Here is an 18,192-nt window from a genome sequence, read left to right as displayed (position 1 = left end):
GTCTTTAACGTGTTCGCTTTCACCATCTGCTCACAAGTGTCTTCATCCAGAAGAAAGAATAGAGAGACAATCATTTGCGAGTATATATATATATATATATATGCACTCATGTACAATTAATCCAGATAGTTCCCAGCCCCAGGGTAGGCCTCTCCTCACTTGGCCTTTGCAACAAAGGGGAACATTACCTGCGTTGGATGTGGGTTAGTGGATGGCGAAGATACATGATGGACCATCAGTAAGCATGTCCCAATGGACATCACCACTCCCAGGATGGTGTCTTAATGCACAACAGGACCAATATGCAATGTTGTGTAACAATCCCATTGTGCATTGGTCCCAATGTGCATCAGTCACTTTGCTGGACCACATACATAGCAACATAACAGCAGTCCTTTATTGGATATGGACATTACAGAACTGCCCGACTCTAATTCTTATAGGCATAAGTCATTTACCAAGACAGAAGTCCCCAACAGAATTGTGGCCATTATTTTTAGGGGGAAGAACCATAGCATTGTAGCCAACAGCAAATCCTTTGCAGACAGAAGTTCCCAATTCAACCTGGGGGCTGAGAAAGACATCTCCCTCACCCAAAACTCTGGAGAATCTCTGCCGGATGGTGTCTGTGAGGTGAAACTAAATCAGTGGTTTCCAAACTTTGGTCCTCCAGATGTTTCAGGCTTCATCTACCAGAATTCCTGACTGTTGGCCAAGCGAGTAGGACTTCTGGGTTGAAGTCCAAAGTTTGGTAATCACTGAACTATTGATCAACTTGTTACAAGGCAGGGATATCAACTGTTTTATGGGGGGACACCATAAGATCTTCAACATGGTGGAAAATCCTCAAGGGAATGTATTTGAGTTGCTGTTTATCCCTGAACCTGGGTATCCCATGCTTCAGATAAAAATCAAGTAAGGTCCACTAGCAAACAGGGAGACTCCCCACTCCTCATGTGAAGCATCCTGGTTTCCAAAGAACCTTCTGAGGTCTTGTTCAGGTAGCATTAATTGGAAGTCAGATCTGGAAGGGCTTTGGATCAGAGGAGGCTTTGGGTCTACTAACTCCAAAACCTTCCCATTGAGTCCACACTTCCAGAATGGACTAGGACCCCAGAACTTACTCTCTCACCTGAAGGCTCCTCCTTGGGCACCTTGCTCTGTTACTATGGCTTGGGATTCCTCCAAAATCAATGTCCCTTGCCCTAGACAATATGGATCACTCTGGCTTCTCAACGTATTGAGATTAAGCCATTGGACCATCTGTCCGAGTCTTGCTTCCCATGACCCACAGCAGCCCTCCAAGTCGTTTTTGGCTTGGCTCTTTAAAAGGACAACAGGGATAGAGCCAGAAAGATACAAAGCTTGGACGTTGTGTTTCTCTAGGGTTGACCCTTGCACAAAATCCATGTAGTTCCTGTTATGGCACATTCGTCAGTCAAAACTGGATCACTGGGTCACATCGGTTATGGATAGGTGGATCATTCCACATGTTGCTCTCTAGACTACAACTCCCAGAGTCCCCAAAAGAGTGTGGTCAAGCTGGTTGCAGGATTCTGGGAACTGTAGTCCAGAAAGTCAATCTCCAAGCTTGGAACTGGATCCAGCCTTCTAACTTATAGACAGACAAATAACTGGATCCTTGAAACCAGATCATAGCAAAGCATGGGAACAGGATTGATTAAAGGTTTAACTAGTTTGTAGAGTCAACCACAAAGAAAGGGGAGACAGAGGGAAACCTCAGGACTGTGTATTTATTTATTTGTTCCGCTCAGCTCCCTTTATATCTTGTCTCTCCTTCTATGAGCTCAATGTGGTGTCCATGGCTGTCTGCTTCTTCACAACAACCCTGTGAAGTTGGTCAAGCTGAGAATAGTGTCCAAGTTCCCCCCCCCCCCGGTGCTTTCCATGGTTTAAATGGAGGACTTAAACCCAGGATCCCCCCAACCTCACATCCACATTTATACGGCAAATTTGAAAGGAACAATCAAAAAAGATTCAGCGCCGTGAAAATGTCAGTTAAAAGGATCAGTGCATCGGATCGCTCCTCAAGCCCAGCGCAAATATATTGCTCCATCCCAACATTTTAACTACTTCGCCACACTGCTGTGGCTCTCCGGGTTAAATATTAAGTTTCCCAAAGGTCTGGTAAATATCTGGGATGTTGCAGAAAGTAATATTTCTGTGTATAAGTATCATTTTCTATACAGAAAATGCTGTTTCTTGAGCAGAAATGTGTTTTTGTGCAGAAAGCAACCAGGTGCAGAAAAAGTCTTGAACTGGGAAGGAAAGAAGGAAGGAAGGAAGGAAGGAAGGAAGGAAGGAAGGGAGATGCTTCATTTTGGAGAAAACAAGGTAGAAATGGAACTGTGGAAATCTTTCCTCCCAAAGGAAGAGTAGCATTTTTAAGACAATGTAAAGCAAAAACAGAAGAGAACCTCCATGATTATACCTTAGCAATACAGTTACTTTCTTTTCAGGATTTTTACTTTTGAGGTTTGAGGAGAAAATCCAGAGGAGTGAATATTCACCTGTTTAAAAGGCCAATTCCACCTCATCTCCTAAAACCAAATAAATAGTTCGCACACTTCGAAATGGTCCCAGTCTTGCAAATGCCTGGATTTTGGAGAGGCGTATTTTTTTCCGGGAACGAAAGGGACTCCAGAGTGAAGAAACAAAACAAATAATGACAATAATACAATTGCCTTACAACAACATATTTGTGTGAGCTGGAATTTTGGAGTTTAATTATAGGCTGCATCTGCACCGCAGAAATAATCCAGTTTGGCACCACTTTCACTGCCATGGCTCAGTGCTATGAAATTCTGGGAACTGTAGTTTTGTCAGACACTGAGCCACATGAAGCTACAATTCCCAGTATTGTATAGCATTGAACCATGGCAGTTCAAGTGGTGTCAAACTGGGTTATTTTGGCAGTGCGGGTGCAGACATTGTCAGCCAAACTTGCAGTCAGCAATTTGAACCCAGTTATCAGAAACCAAGCTAAAAAATCTAGCAATGGAAATGCCCAATGTTGATGTTTCTGAGTTTCAGAGGTAGACCCAGTTTTTACTTCTGCTGTGAGATATTTTTTTATGACGGTTTATTCTGTGGTTTAAAGAGGTTTTAATTTGAATACACAGGATTGCAATTTGCAAAAATTTGCCAAGTTTTGCAAACATGGCAAAATCTTTGCAATTTTTAGCCATCACTTCTTTTCAAAATGTTCATTTCTGGGTGGTTTTTTAAATTTTATTTTATTTTATTCTATTTTAACCTGCTAAAAAACTGACTTGTGTGTTTGGGCACTTTATCAGAAAAGAAAAAGTGACAATATTTGTCTGTGTCATTTTTTGGGGGCCGTTTCCAGTTCCTAGTAGCCCTGCTACCTCCTCTTGAACGATTTTCCAAAAGGAAACAAGCAAATCCAACCCATTTCTTTGTCCATGTTGTTCTCTACTGTTCCATGACTGTGTTGTACGTTTGTGACAGCTTTTGCGCTCTTCAATAAATTTATTTTTTGTCATTCACCTGACCTGCCTTCACTTCTGTGTGTTGCCCACAATCTTAAAAAGCTTTAAAAATTGAAAGATCAGGAAAGTATGGCCTCAAAGGTGCTTTGGTAATAAGTTCCAGACCAGAGCCTGCTTTGTGTTTAGACTGCGGCTGCAGAAATAACTCAGTTTGATAACACTTCAACTGCCATGGTGTGTTTCTATGGGATTCTGGGAACTGTAGTTTGTTGTGGCACCAGGGCTCTCGACAGAGAAGGCTAAATGTCTCACAAAACTACTGTTCCCAGAATTCCAAGCATTGAGCCATGGCAGTTCAAGCGGTGTCAGATTGGATTATTTCTGCAGTGTGGATTCAGCCTTAAAATTACATTTACATACAAAAGGTTTTGGTAAGACTCAATTGTCATCCGACTTAGTTCAGCCACAGTTACTGCAAATATAGAACTAATTGCAAAGAACACATCGCTTTTAATACATTCCTCCCCTTTGCAAAAATTTTAAAATAATAATTAGACTTCTCAAAATGAGTTTTTCTTTCCCTCACTGCCATGATGGTGGGCATGCCCACTTTCCTTCATATCCAAGCAGAGTTCTGCTGCCATTGTCAAGTAAAAGACGATGAGGGATCTCCAAGCAACGATGCCAGGATTTGAACCTGGTACCACAAGGCCAGTAGCAGCCTCGCATGAGCTCCGGTGTAGGCCTCAAGCCTACAAAATCCCCTTTAGATGTCAAAAGGAAATACGGGTGTCCACTGTCCATTCCTCTGAAAATTTGGGACTTCTTTAGAGTAAATACTGAATGCTTGGCCTGTCTTTTCATCAACAGAACTGGACCGTCTGCTCTGAAGGGATCTCATGAGGTGCGGGATTGGTTTCGGTGGGCACAGGGCCCTCTTCCAGGAGTGGGGGGACACTGTGGAAGCCATTCATGTGCTGGTGGGCACCGGGTCCCTTGAGGCGCAGGCTGGCCCCCCGGGAAATGAGGTCAGCATAGCCTTCCTTGTGGGAGAAGGCATAGCTGGAGCGCCTGAGCAAAGTGTTCCTCCGGACGTGGGAGGTTAGCTCCACTGGCTTCTCCTTCAGGTAGATATCTCGGGCTTCAAACATCTGGAAAGCAGAGGGAGGGAGGGAGGGAGATATGAAGAGACATGGAGAGACATGGAGAGATATGAAGAGATGGAGAGACATGGAAAGATGAAGATAGATATAGAGATAAGGAGGTCAATGTTGACATATAGAGATATCGATATGGAGATATAGAGATAGATATGGAGATATGAGGATACATATGGAGACATGGAGATATGAAGAGAAATGGGGAGATGGATAGATATGGAGAGAGATGGAGAAATAGAGGGAGATGGAGAGATGGAGAGACATGGATATGGAGAGACATGGAGATAGAGAGAGACATGGAGATGAGAAGATAGAAGTGAAGATATAGAGATATGGAGATACAAAGATATATATATATATATATATATATATATATATATATATATATGGAGATATATGTATGTGGATATTGGAGATATGGAATATATGGAGATATGGAGATAGATATGTATAGATATGGATATGGATATGGGGATAGATATAGAGATATTGAGACATACGGAGATATGACGATATTGAGATATATGGTGATAGATACGGAAATATATCAAGATACATGGGGAGATGGACATGGAGAAGAGGAGATAGGGAGGGAGATGGAGATGATGGAGATGGAGATGGGAAGGAGAAGGAAAAGGGAAGGGAAGGGAAGTGTGGAAGGGGGAAAAAAGTCAGGTGAGTCATTTTCAGTGCAGGAGTGTATATCCTATGTACAGTCAACCTTCCATATCCATGGATTCTGCATCCATGGATTCAACCAACCCCGCTTCAAAGACATCATCATCATCATCGAAAAAGCAAATCTTGATTTTGCCATTTCCTATAAGAGACACCATTATACAATGTCATTCTATATCATGGGATGTGATAAGTTCATCCATGGATGCCTGCACCCCTTTAGTGCCGCTCCTGGCATTCCCCATCCCAACCGTGGAGACCGCCTGAGGACCACTCACCTGGGACATGTTGGTGAGACCCATGAAGCTGCTCACAAATCGCATGGTGAGGGAGGGGATGACGTTCACCACAACGCAGAGCAAGATCACCAGAAGACTGGTGGGGTCAGTGAGGGCGTTCCTGGAGGCCGCTGGAGAAGGGAGAAAGATGCTGTTGATGGCTCTGCCGGGTCAGTTGCAAGGACTTAGGTCTAATACTTAGGTCTAATCTGCACTGGAGAAATAATGCACTTTGACACTGCTTTAACAGCCGTGGCTCAATGCAATGGAATTCCAGGATATGTCATCTTGTGGGCCTTCCCTGTCAAGAGAGGCCTCACAACAAACTCCAGCTCCCAGAATTCCATAGCCTTGAGCCAGAAAGTGGTGCCAAACCAAGTTATTTCTCCAGTGAGGATGCAGCCCCAGACAAAGCAAAGGTCTATCCTCAAAGGCCCAGCCTTCACTGTGGGTTTCTTTTATCAAACTGCATTATTTGCTTTTGCAAATAAGATCTTACCGGGGAAAGGGAAAGAAATGTAGGACGTCCTGTAGGCCTCAAAGCTTTGAGTGAGATAGGAGAACAGACAGTAGAAGGCTAGGCTGATAACGATGGCCAGAGCAGAGAAGATGGTCCAGAATTTGATCTCCATCATGATCTACTCCAAGGAGACAAGGAGAACAAGGTTCTATGAAGCAAAGCCTGAGAAGCTACTTTAAAAACAGAAGCAACAACAAGGGATCATTGGCCTCAGTCTTTTAGGACAGTGGTTCCCAACCTTTGGACTTCCAGATGTTTTGGACTTCAGTTCCCAGAATTCTTGACCATTGCCTAAGCTGACTGGGGCTTCTGGGAGTTGGAAGTCCAAAGAACCTGGAGGACCACTGGTTGGGAATGACGATTTATGGGATTCCTCAGTCCATAAAATACTTCTAACAATGTACACTCATCCCTCCATATTTGCGGCTTTGATATTTGCAGATCTGATTATTCACAGATTTGATTAATATGTTCTCTGTAGGAATATCTAGGATGGTCCTCCAGTGCAACTCTATAGTCAACTTTAACTAAAAGTTTCACTGAAAGACCTAGAGATTCCTAGAGAGAATACTCCACTAGGCATTTGTAGCTCCTCCAGCACAATCTCTATGGTCAGCATCTGTCAGACACTGACCACAGAGTTACCCTGGAGAACTTAGAGATTCCTAGAGAGGTATCCTCTCAGGTAAAAACATGGTGTTTTCCCATATTCATGGGGGTCTTGTGCCCCTAACCCTAGTGAATATGGAAAGACAAGTGTATTAGCAAATACATTCTTGCTGAGGCAGCCCAGAATTGCATTGGCTTCTTTGGCTGCTGCATCACAGTGTTGACTCGTGTTTCGATTGTGGTGTGTACTAAGACCCCCTAGATCAGTGATGTCCAAACTCTGGTCCTCTGTTTTGGACTTCAACTCCCAGAATCCCAAACCATTGGCCAAGGTGGCTGGAGCTTCTGGGAGCTGAAGTCCAAAACACCTGGAGGGCCAGAGTTTGGACATTGCTGCCCTAGATCCTTTCCCCCTATATTGCTTTCAAAGTCTCCTTCTTCATGATTTGACCATACACATGGCAGAAGGTGGTATTACTCCTTGGCTATCCAAAGAAGTGCCTCTCCGCAATTCGCCATCTTTCGAGGCCTCCCCCATACTCACCTCCGCCATGACGGTCACAATGGCCGAAGTGGCTACTATCATGCCAAAGGACTGATAGTCACCAATGACCTGGACGCCAGCTCGGTCTCCCATGGCCCACATAGTGATGTAGAAGTTGGCCAAAGAGACGAAGGAGCCGTGGACAAACGAAACGCAGAAAGTCCGGAAGTTGAAAAGCCGGTCCTTCTGGCCCACTTTGTAGAGTTCTGGGAACTGTAGGCTTTTCTTGTCACTCACATCCTAATGGGTTGAAGAGAGAAACAGAAGGGAGGTGCATCATGGCAAGGAAAGGAAGAGTGCAAGGATAAAGCCACCTAGTTCCACCTGAAAAGGAAATTATAGCATTCTCTCAAAATCTACAGAGATAGATATGGAGATGAAGAGATAGATGTGAAGATATAGAGTAGAGATAGATATGGAGATATATATGGAGATATGGAGATATATATATGGAGATATGGAGATAGATATGGAGATATATGGAGATAGAGATAGATATAGAGATATCAAGATATATGGAGATGTTAGGAGACATGGAGATAGATATGGCGATAGATATGGAGATATATCAAGATATATGGAGATATGAAGATACATGGAGATATGAAGATATGATCCGGTTGGGACAGAACTACACAGGTGTAAGAGGTGTCAATGGCGTAGCAAGAGGAACAAGATAGATGCAAGACGGTTCAGTATTTGGGAGATGGCAGTGAGCTTCACCTCCATCAGGATGCAAAGAATACCGAATTTATTCGACTGTAAGGCGATTTCACGTAAAATTATGGATTTTGACATGAGTCAAGGGTAAAACTTAGGGGCGTGGATGTAAAAGACGAAGTAAAGGAAAACAATGCCAAAAAACTTGCAAAACTCCAGCAGAGATGTTTGTGCTCATACTAAAGGCCTAGATGGGTGAGCGAATAGAGTGGGGTCTTGCCTATCATCAGGGGGTGATTCATCTTTAAAATAAGAGTTAAAGTACAGCACTTACATTGACTCATGGATAAGTCGATTCAGGTTTTTTGGGGTCATTTTTGGACTAAGATTTCTAGACTTATACGTGAGTATATACAGTGCTCACAAATTCTCTCACGAGCGACGGGAAAGTGTGTCTCGATATGTCAGCCGCCATGATGTTTTCTTAATTGTTTGTGATATAATAATAATCATAATCGATGGTGCAAGACATCTTCTTTTGTGTAAGGTCTTGGGCTTTTGCACAAATGCCAATGTTTTCCTGTGCAAAGCCCATTTTCATACAAAACGATCATTTTAGTTTGGGTTTTGCACAAACAGGATTTCCACCCCCCCCCCCCCCCAAAAAAAAAATAACAGTCTGTAAGGACGAAAAACATGCTAAAATTCTTGTGAGCTTCACCCAGCAAAGAGCAAACTCCTGACATTTTTCATTCCTTCCACATGAGAATGAAGTAAGCAAAGGGATAAATCCTTATATAGAAAGTGCCCTCTCTTGCCTTCCTAGCTGCCAAGGAATAGAAAATAAGCATGTAATTTTCTACCCAGCGTAGAATATGTGAACCAACACAAGAACTGGGGATGCTGTGATTTCTAGTCCTCAAAAAATTGGAAAAAGAAGACTTCCTCCAAATTTTTTCCAGAGTTGTAGTGGCATTATTCACCCACAAGAGGGAGCTATTGGCCATCTTGGGGAAAACCCCAAGGTTTGCAGAAATAAAGCAATTTAACACCACTTTAATTGCTATGGTGCAATCCTATGGAATTCTGGGATTTGTAGTTTGATAGGGCACCAAAGCAGGAGGCTTACCTGTTCAAACAATCCCAGGCACAGGACAGGACACGAAGTGTAGAAAACATTATACAAAGCGAGGAACCAGCCCTCCAAGAGCGGCTAAGATGGAAGAGCAAAACAGGAGAAGATTAGAAGGTTCTTCCTAAATAGGCTCAAGGCACCAGATTTTGTGTGGCTTTGGAAACTAAGCAGGGTTGGCCCTGGTTCATACTTGGAGGAGACACCAAAGACCAGGTCAGTCCGATTGCTTTCATTTGGTGCAACACACACTGTACTACAGCTCCTGACATCCAACAGGGCCAGTGGTCAAGGATTCTGGGAGCTGTAGTCCAAAAGCTCTGGATAGCCAGCTACTTTCATTTCTTCTGCCCTTGGCTTCTTCTGGCCCAACCAACATGGGCAATACAGTCAGGAATTCTGGGAGCTAGATTCCCCTAACAGTTGGAAGAATAAGGAACTACTACTTTAGGCCACTTCATGAGTTTATAAGAGGGGGCTCTTATAATAAGAAATAGGAAATATTATTAAATAATAATATGAAAGCAATGAAACCCAGAACCTCTTGGGATCTCTAGCCACCTCACTTTACTGCCTTTAAGGTTTGGATTAAAACCCAAAGTGGATATAGCAACGGTGGAAGCCCAGTCTTTACGGCTCACCTGCGCCGTGAACCCCGTATGGAAAGCGAACCAGATTTGGACCATCATGCCAGCGAAGGTCTTGTAGAAGAAGTAGCGAAGGAATTTGCAGATCCGGAGGTAGGACCAGCGTCCGTGGACGAAGAGGAGCCTCTGCAAGTAGCGGAACTGGGCCAAGGCATAGTCGCTGCACTGGACAGCTTGCATGCCTTCCTGCCCACTGATGCCCACTCCTATGTCAGCAGCTGTTGGGGGGAAAGACAACAATATGGGGACCCTGGCTGCCAAACCATCTCCCTAGAGAGGCTCCAAACCCAAGAGAATACAAGGAGGCCCTCTCACTTTTAATCATGTTGACGTCGTTGGCCCCATCGCCAATGGCCAAGGAGATGGTGTTCTTGTATTTCTTCACCAGCTCCACAATGAGGGCTTTCTGCTTGGGAGTCACCCGGCAACAGATGACGGCCTGGCAATCTGTGGCCAAATCCACGAAGGCTTTCTCCACCACATTCCCATGGTCCTTCTCGGAGCCCTCTCTGCATTGTCTAAAACGCTCCAAAAGGCCGGATTTCCCTTTTGCGTTCTTCTCCCCTTCCATGTGGAAGATTTTGTCCTGGGAACCAAAAAGGAAGACACACCATGCAATTGCAATCCTAAAAGTACAATTCCAAAAGTCCCAGTTTGCAAGGATGAATCCTCTGTCATTCCACTTTTCCACATGCTTTTGAAATGTCCTGGTTTTCCCAGTATTTGAGTGCTGGACTATGACTCTGGAGACCAGGGTTCGAATGTCCACTCAGCCATGGAAACCTATCAGTTTCTCAGCCTCAGAAGGTGGCAAAGGCAAACCCCACTCTGAACAAATCTTGCCAAGAAAACCCCATGATAGGGTCACAATAATTTAAGACAACTTGAAGGCACACAACAACAAAGTTTGTCTCTTTACACACCAACAGTCAAGAGGTTCCACCTAAAAATTAGGAAGAACTTCTGGACTGTAAGAACTGTTCAATAAGTGGAATAAATCACTTTGAATGATGATGGACTCTCCACCTTTGGAGGTCTTCAAACAGAGGTTAGATAGGTATCTTTCAGGAGTGCTTTAGTTGTGGATTCCTGTATGGCAGAAGGTTGGATTTGATGGTCCTTGGGATCCCTTCCAACTCTATGATACTATGAATTCTATACAAGAGAATCCATCACTTTCTAAGGGAGTCCATTCTGCTATCAAACAGTTGCTAACCTCACAAAGTTCATCCTAATGTTTAGTCCGAAGCTCTTTCCTTGTAATTCGAATCCATCAGTCCAAATCCTATCATCTGGAGAAGCAGAAGACCAGCTCCATCTTTACATCAGTGGTTCCCAAACACTGTTCCTCCAAATGTTTGGGACTTCGTCTTGGCCAACAGTCAGGGATCCTGGGAGTGAAGTCCAAAACATCTGGAAGACCCAAACCGGGGAACCACTGATCTACACAGAGGTCTTTCAAAGATCTGAAGATCATTGACATCCCACCTCTGAGAACCATTTTTGCATCTGCATTTTTGCATTTCGGAAACAACCGCCCAAAAGTCCTCTGTCTTACCAAGAACTCCCCTGTGACCACCAACGCTTTCTTTCCATAGATGGACGATGCTTGGAAGGGCTGGAAAGAGCCATTGCAAAGGGACTCTCTGCTGGTAGCAAGGCTGCTTTTGCTATGCCAAGATGGTTCAAGGATTTCACTGCAAAACAAGGGTAAGGAAGGAGATTTTTTTGAGCCACAAACACACACAAATCACTTTGATAGGGATCAGAAAGCATTGCCGGTCACTTTTCTTATTCTGTAACACCCCAACGATCCAAACCAGGCTTGGTCCATCCTATCTTTGTGCATTTCGTTGGATCCAAGGCTCTTGAAACTGCAGTCCAAGAAACCAAGTTCTCCGAGGTAAATCCCATTGATTCACATGCCTCCTTACCTGAGCACATTCTCCTCCAAGATTGTCATGTCATCTGAAAGAAGCTGACAGGCAAAGCCAATGTTGACTGCAGTCTCTGCAAACATAAGGCAGACCACAGATGAAATCCAGAAACCTAATAGAGACGTGGAAACCATCTTCATCTCATTCCCTCAGTCTAAACCAGGTTTTGGTCCTCCAGGTGTTTTGGACTTCAGCTCCCAGAAGTCCCAGCCATCTTGGCTGATGTTCAGAGATTTGGGCGAATGAAGTCAAAAACATCTGGAGGACCAAAGTTTAGGAACCACTGGTCTAAACTCAGTCGCTAGTCTCAACTAGACTCAATAAGTCAACGGGATTTACGTATGTGTTGGCTTTGTTGTTGTTGTGTGCCTTCAAGTCATGGTGACCCTAAGGGTGAACCTATCACTGAGTTTTCTTGGCAAGACTTATTCACACTTCTCTCCTTTCACACTACACAATGATAGCAGTATATTCCACTATCCTTTGCCATGGTAATGTCCTAATTCTTAGGACACTGCAAATCCCAGGATTCCATGGGATGCAGCCATGGCAGTTAAAGTGGGACCATGGTGCAATAAGTGTGTGGTGTGAATGGGCCCCAGGACAAGCTTCAAGCACCCGGTTCCTCTCCAATCGAATGGCAAAGTGGTGGAGCGACAAAGGAGTATCATCAACCACACCTTTTGCCCTATGATGCCAGATCCTGAACTCAGCCCTTCCAACTCATGTTCTTCCATACCTTGCTTGTCGCCAGTTAGCACCCATACTTTCATGCCTCCTCTTTTAAGGAGATGGATGGTCTCTGGGACCCCATCTTGCAACTTGTCTTCGATGGCAGTGGCACCAAGAAGCTGGAAAGGATAAAACAAAAAGTAACATAGTTGGCAGTGCCAAGACCAGATACACCCATAAAAAGTACACCCATAAAGTACATACACACATAAAGGGCAAAAAAATTATTGTGGTCACCATAAGTGACCATTTAGCTGGGCCAAAGAGACGCCTACCTGGAGGTTGCACTCCATCTCCTCATAGACCTTGTCCAGTTGCTGGGCCCGTCCTTGCAACAAGACGCTGGCGTCGTGGTGTTTCTTGCTCCACGCGGCGTACTCTTCTGCGGTCACCTCTTTGGTCGCGAGGCACAAAGTCCTCAGCGTCTCTTGAGCAAAACTCTGGGAGATTTGAGACCGCAACTAATCAATATTTCCCTTCAAATCCTCACCACTATTTCTATGCTCTCTCCCTCGGTCACAGAGGAACCCAAGCAGTCTCTCCCAAACTTGTCCATGCTTTCTACTCCTTCCCTTAATTCAGTGCGAAACTTACATCCAGAGCCATGATAGTGTAGGCCTCCATCGACCGGTCGCAGTGAAGTCTCTCCAAAATCACAATGTCTGCTCCTTTGGTGTAAAGTCTGATGCAGCCGGCTGGGTCTTGCACTGTGGGAAAAAGAGAACAGCACTCTTAAGCATCAACATGGTCTCCTTTGGTGACCACAAAATGGTGGGCAGTCAAATCCAGAATATTGTTCCTTCTTCTAATCATTGCTTCAAATAGTCTCTGGATCATTTTGGTTATCTGTTCATCTATTCATCTATCCATCTATTTAAAAACTGAAACATCAAGCTGGTCCCCTTTGGAGACCACAAAGTGGTGGGCAGAATATTGTTGCTTCTTCTAATCATTGCTTCAAATAGTCTCGGGATCATTGTTTATTTGTCCATCCTCCCATCTATTCATCCATCCATCCATCTATTTAAATATTGAAGCATCAACATTGTCTCCTCAGGTGACCACAAAATGGTGAGCAGGCAAGCAGAGAATATTGTTGCTTCTTCTAACCATTCCTTCAAATAGTCTCTGGACCATTTTGGTTATCTATCCATCTGCCTATCTATTCATCACTTCATCAATTCATCCATCCATTCATCCATCCAAATATTGAAGCATCAATCTCATCCCCTTTGGTGACCACAAAATTTTGTGCAGTTATACCCAGAATATTGATGCTTCTTCTAATCATTCCTTCAACCAGTCTCTGGACCATTTTGATTATCTATCCATCTGTCTATCTTATCTGTCTGTCTATCTATCCGCCAGTAGTGGGAACCCTATTGACCAGAGTTTCTCAACGAAAGCAAAACCCGGACTGGATAGAGTGCCCCACAGACATGGAAGCCACCAGATCTCACCCTTACAGTGATAAGAGTCTACAAACACTCACCAAGGATAGACATCCGTTTGCGAACACTGTTGAAGTCCAAGATGGCCAAGACTTTATAGGTTCGCTCGATGCCCAGCTCCTGGATGGTGATGGTATCTTGCGTCCGGGAGACAAAAACGTAGCCAAGGTCCCTGGCGGCCGAAACTAGAGCTTCCTCGTCTGGCGAAGCTGCTTGGTAAACCAGCTGGCCTATAACAACAAGAAAAATTCAGGCTAATCCTTTGCATTTTGGTAGCTAATAACTTCTATGTTGAATTTTGGTCTGTTTGCTATTCCTTTGGAATTCTGAAACACTTGTTGGGTGCCTTTCAGTAATTTCCAACATACGGCAAGTCTAAGGCAAACCTATCATGGGGTTTCGTGGGGCTGTGAAAGTGTGACACATATTTTATTTATATGCACGTATGTCCCGGCTTCTCTCTCCTCCGCCACCTTTGTCCTCAGCTTACATCCATTGCTGCAAATTGAGTACAAAGTGCAAAATCTGAACTATTATATTTCTTTACAAGAGTCATGTTAATAATACAATACAGAAGCACATATTGTCAAGACATAGTTGCATCAGTTTTCAGGTTCTCAGACAGAGGAAAAACCTTTGTTGTCATCTGGAATGGGAGATGCCAAGTAGCCTATGGGCCAACTAAGGTGACCAGAGCCTGCCTGGCATGGCTGTGAGTTGCAAATAAATAAATAAGCAAGGTTTGGCTATCTATTAAATCAACTTGTGACATGATAATGACTGGTGCTCTCAGTCGACAGGATTAACCTCCGACGAGCAACCTGGATTCGGGTTTCACAGGTTTATTTCAAACCGTGCCAACATGAGCAGACATGTTCATTGCCAGTTAGTCAATAGAGCGGTGAATCCGCTCCTGATTCCAGCCCGAACTTGTACATTGCTAAGCAAAATGCTCAGCCCTATAGGTTCAGCAGCTTTTGGATTGCTTTTTTCCAGGTTCAAGGCAAAAGGTCCATGCAGAGAAGATGCTAACACTTGGGTTGTTAATGTTGTTGTGTGCCTTTAAGTCTGGCTTATGGCAACCCGGGGTTTGATTCTCAGTATGGCGATGAAACCCATTGGGTGACCTTGGGCAAGTCACACTCTCTCAGCCTCAGGGGAAGGCAATTGCAAAACTCCTCTGAATAAATCTAGCCAAGAAAACCCCATGATAGGGTTGCCTTAGGGTCACTGTAAATTGGGAACAACTTGAAGGCACACAACAACAACAGGGTTACCTGACCTAGTGTTTTCCTTTCACCTGTGCATATTGTTAGTTTTGGATTTAAAAAAAGAAATATCTGAAACCAGTTGAGCTGCTTCTTCTGGTGTAGGCATCTCTCCGTATTCTTTGCAAATTATTTCGATTTCCGGCACCAAATTATTTCCCATTAAAGAGGCCACACCATCTTTGTTCTCCTGTTGATCTCATTCAACAGTGCAAACCAATTTAACCAGAAGTGTGCAATCCAGAAGGCAACGGTGCAAACCGATTTATCTAGAAATGTGAAAATATCACCCAAAATCTAAGGGGAACATCTTTCGCTACCTGGCAGGGACAGAACCTTTGCAAAAAGTCTCATCCTGGCCTTGTCAGAAGCCAAGATTTACATCTCGAAAGGGAACTCTCCTTCTTTCGGGGCTGGTTGTTTCAGTTTCCCTGACATGATGTGAGTTGCAGTGTTGTGCTTGCTTTTCTACATCCACACCTTTTGGCTGGAGGCCAGGTTGGCTAGATACTCGATCCAGCTGGATATTTAAAAACTTTATTTGGAATCGGGCCAAGCCCAAGGAAAGCTGATCTCCTTTTCCTCCTAATCCAGTTGTGTGCACAATAAAGCTATGCTCCCAAAAATGTCAAGCATCTCCCCGTTGCAAAAACATGCTTAGATTTAGCATGATGCCACATCACTTATATTAAGAGACTAGTCGTTATGTTCTGGGTGAAGGGGATGTAAATGTCCATGCAACTGAGATTGGGATGTATTTTTTATCCTTGGGGGAAAAAACAAGTTATTCACTGGTTTGATCATTGACTTTGCTTTTCTAGCTGCAGAAGCAAAAAGCGTCATCTCACCTCTTTCCAAAGGCGACCAAAAATGTGACAGTGAAGGACTCCAGCTTTAGCTTTGTTGCAGCAAGTAGGAAATGAAAATATAGGGAAATATTGGCTACTGTGGTTTCAAAGGGAGGCGGGTTCTTCAGAAAGCATAGGATGAATCAGAAGGAAAGTGTGGGTTTGCACTGAATAGAGACAGGTGCACCCTTCCAGATGTCACAGGACTGCAACTCCCAGCATCCCACACCAGTGACTATGCTGATTACAACTGATGGAAGTTGCAGTCCATTGACTCCTGGAAAGCCACACAATTGCTTACATATAATTTCTAGACTCAGCCACTGAATCAATAGGAATGTGGTAAGTCAGTGCTTACATTGTTATTGTTGTGTGCATTCATGTCTTGTGGAGACCCTAAGGTGAACCTATGATGGGGTTTTCTGTGGCTGAGAGCATGTGACTTTATCCATGGTCCCCAGTGGGTTTCCAGGGCAGAGTGGGGATTCGACCCCTGATCTCCAGAACTGTAGTATGCAATGCTGGCTTTCAAACACTTCTGTAATTTCCATTAATTCAGTGGGTCATCCCCAGTTGAGAGTTCCCAGTTGATTCCAGTCATTATCTGGCTGTGGAAAAGAACCACAGATATCTTTTACAGGACATCAAAGGGCTCCAAGAGCAATTGCGTGGGAGCAAAGGCAGGTTTTGGGCATGCCGTGGCAAGGTCCGACCCCTACGCCTGGGTCCCATATGAACCTCCTTGATGGATTCAATGTGTTCTCTTCCTTCGGATGGCTGAGGAATGAAACATGTTCTTCAAGATGGCAGCTGCATAGGAAAACCCACACAGAGTTTGTTTGGGTTTCTTAAAAACTCATACCATTAAAAATAAAGATGAAAGCTGCTCACCCAAACCTCAGTTTGCAAACTATCCCAGCTCCAACTCTGATTTGTTCTTAAGTCCCTAGAAAAGATATGTTTATTTTAACGTATGCCAACCCTGGCATAGGTCTGCCCTGACATGAACTGATAGGGAATTTGGGCACAATTTGTGAGCTGTCAATCCATCCATCTTCTTTGCAAAGTGAGCTTTTGTTAGACATACCAGAACCTCCTTTCTCCACCAAATTCATGGCGCCGTGAAACGGGAAGTGCTTTCTTTTTGGTTGCGTTACTTTCAGACTCTTTTATTTTTTAATTAAAACATTCTTGATTCAGCTCAAAGAAACAATAACCATGAGGACAAAAAACAAAACCACAAGCACAAAGGAACCTATACTGAACACATGAAACTGGAAACCAAAGAAAGGAATGAGGAAGAAGAAGACACAATGAATGAGGAAGAACCCAAGAGAGGCTGCAGCAGTTTGCTTTTTCACCGAACCGTCTGCTGAGTTATTTCATTTACAAACTGCTTTTGCCCTTTGAAATGACATTTGCAGCAATGGAAGACAAAAAGGGGGAAGGCGGGAGGAGGAAGAGAGAGGAACCAGGACATTTTCAAAGCAGCTGAAAAAGTGGGATGGCAGAAGAGTTATAATATATAATAATATATGTTATATAATATAATAATATCAGGACACTTGGAAGCTGCTTGCAAGATGAGATTGTCATAGGGAGGATTTGGGTCTTTGTGTGATCAGAACATAAGGCCAACCTACACAACAAAATGAGTTATGCCACTGTAATTCACCAAAGGGCCCTGAGGATGCCATATCTTCCTTACCTGTAACTTTGAAGTTCCAGCTTTATTCTCAATCCTGATATATTGTGCAAGGAAGCAAAGGAGGGAGAGTTTGAAGGACTCACCTTCTTTCTCCTCCACCATCACCGTGTGGCAGAGGGCAAGCAAGCGCATGAATTCCTGCACCACAGGGTCAGCGTCTTGCTGGATGGTCTCCAAGAGGAAAGGGTCATAAAACTCCAGTTTACTCTCCAGGTGCTGCATCACAGAACAAAAGGCGGATGGAAGTCATACTAGGCATCCAGGAGCTATAAGCCGGCGTCGACTTGAAGGCCCAGACAACAATAAATGCCTTCAAGAACCCACACAACCCACAAACGAAATCTCAAACCTACCGTTGTTTTGCCTTTGATGCTGCTCCCTGAACCTGCAAATATTTTCAAGGAAGGAAATATATAGATATATATATTATTAAAGTTGCAATCTTGGCAAATTAGTCCCCGTGAGAATAAGAAAGTATTAATAACTTTGCCTTTCCAACTTTCCCTGGAGGGCTTGCATGGTTATGGGTGCAAACTACAGATTCCAG

At 43.9% G+C, this 18,192-nt stretch overlaps 1 protein-coding gene across 1 annotated transcript in view; it reads right to left on the bottom strand.

Annotated features, from left to right (window-relative positions):
* Positions 1 to 4,336: 4,336 nt before the first annotated feature.
* The window catches only part of ATP8B3 (ATPase phospholipid transporting 8B3), a gene marked incomplete at its 5' end in the record, with an annotated part of 25,217 nt that continues 11,361 nt past the window's right edge, over positions 4,337 to 18,192 (bottom strand). Inside the window, 15 exons of the mRNA XM_042478794.1 lie at positions 4,337 to 4,624; positions 5,590 to 5,720; positions 6,089 to 6,227; positions 7,263 to 7,502; positions 9,052 to 9,135; positions 9,696 to 9,919; positions 10,017 to 10,169; positions 11,043 to 11,067; positions 11,260 to 11,398; positions 11,636 to 11,711; positions 12,378 to 12,489; positions 12,646 to 12,810; positions 12,965 to 13,077; positions 13,863 to 14,051; positions 17,729 to 17,861. Of these exons, the coding sequence (XP_042334728.1) occupies positions 4,337 to 4,624; positions 5,590 to 5,720; positions 6,089 to 6,227; positions 7,263 to 7,502; positions 9,052 to 9,135; positions 9,696 to 9,919; positions 10,017 to 10,169; positions 11,043 to 11,067; positions 11,260 to 11,398; positions 11,636 to 11,711; positions 12,378 to 12,489; positions 12,646 to 12,810; positions 12,965 to 13,077; positions 13,863 to 14,051; positions 17,729 to 17,861 (2,211 nt within the window). The remainder of the gene's footprint in view (positions 4,625 to 5,589; positions 5,721 to 6,088; positions 6,228 to 7,262; positions 7,503 to 9,051; positions 9,136 to 9,695; positions 9,920 to 10,016; positions 10,170 to 11,042; positions 11,068 to 11,259; positions 11,399 to 11,635; positions 11,712 to 12,377; positions 12,490 to 12,645; positions 12,811 to 12,964; positions 13,078 to 13,862; positions 14,052 to 17,728; positions 17,862 to 18,192) is intronic.

This window comes from Sceloporus undulatus, chromosome 7, assembly GCF_019175285.1.
Source record: "Sceloporus undulatus isolate JIND9_A2432 ecotype Alabama chromosome 7, SceUnd_v1.1, whole genome shotgun sequence".
In the NCBI taxonomy this organism is placed as follows: domain Eukaryota; kingdom Metazoa; phylum Chordata; class Lepidosauria; order Squamata; family Phrynosomatidae; genus Sceloporus; species Sceloporus undulatus.
This window is presented reverse-complemented; position numbering and strand designations above follow the sequence as displayed.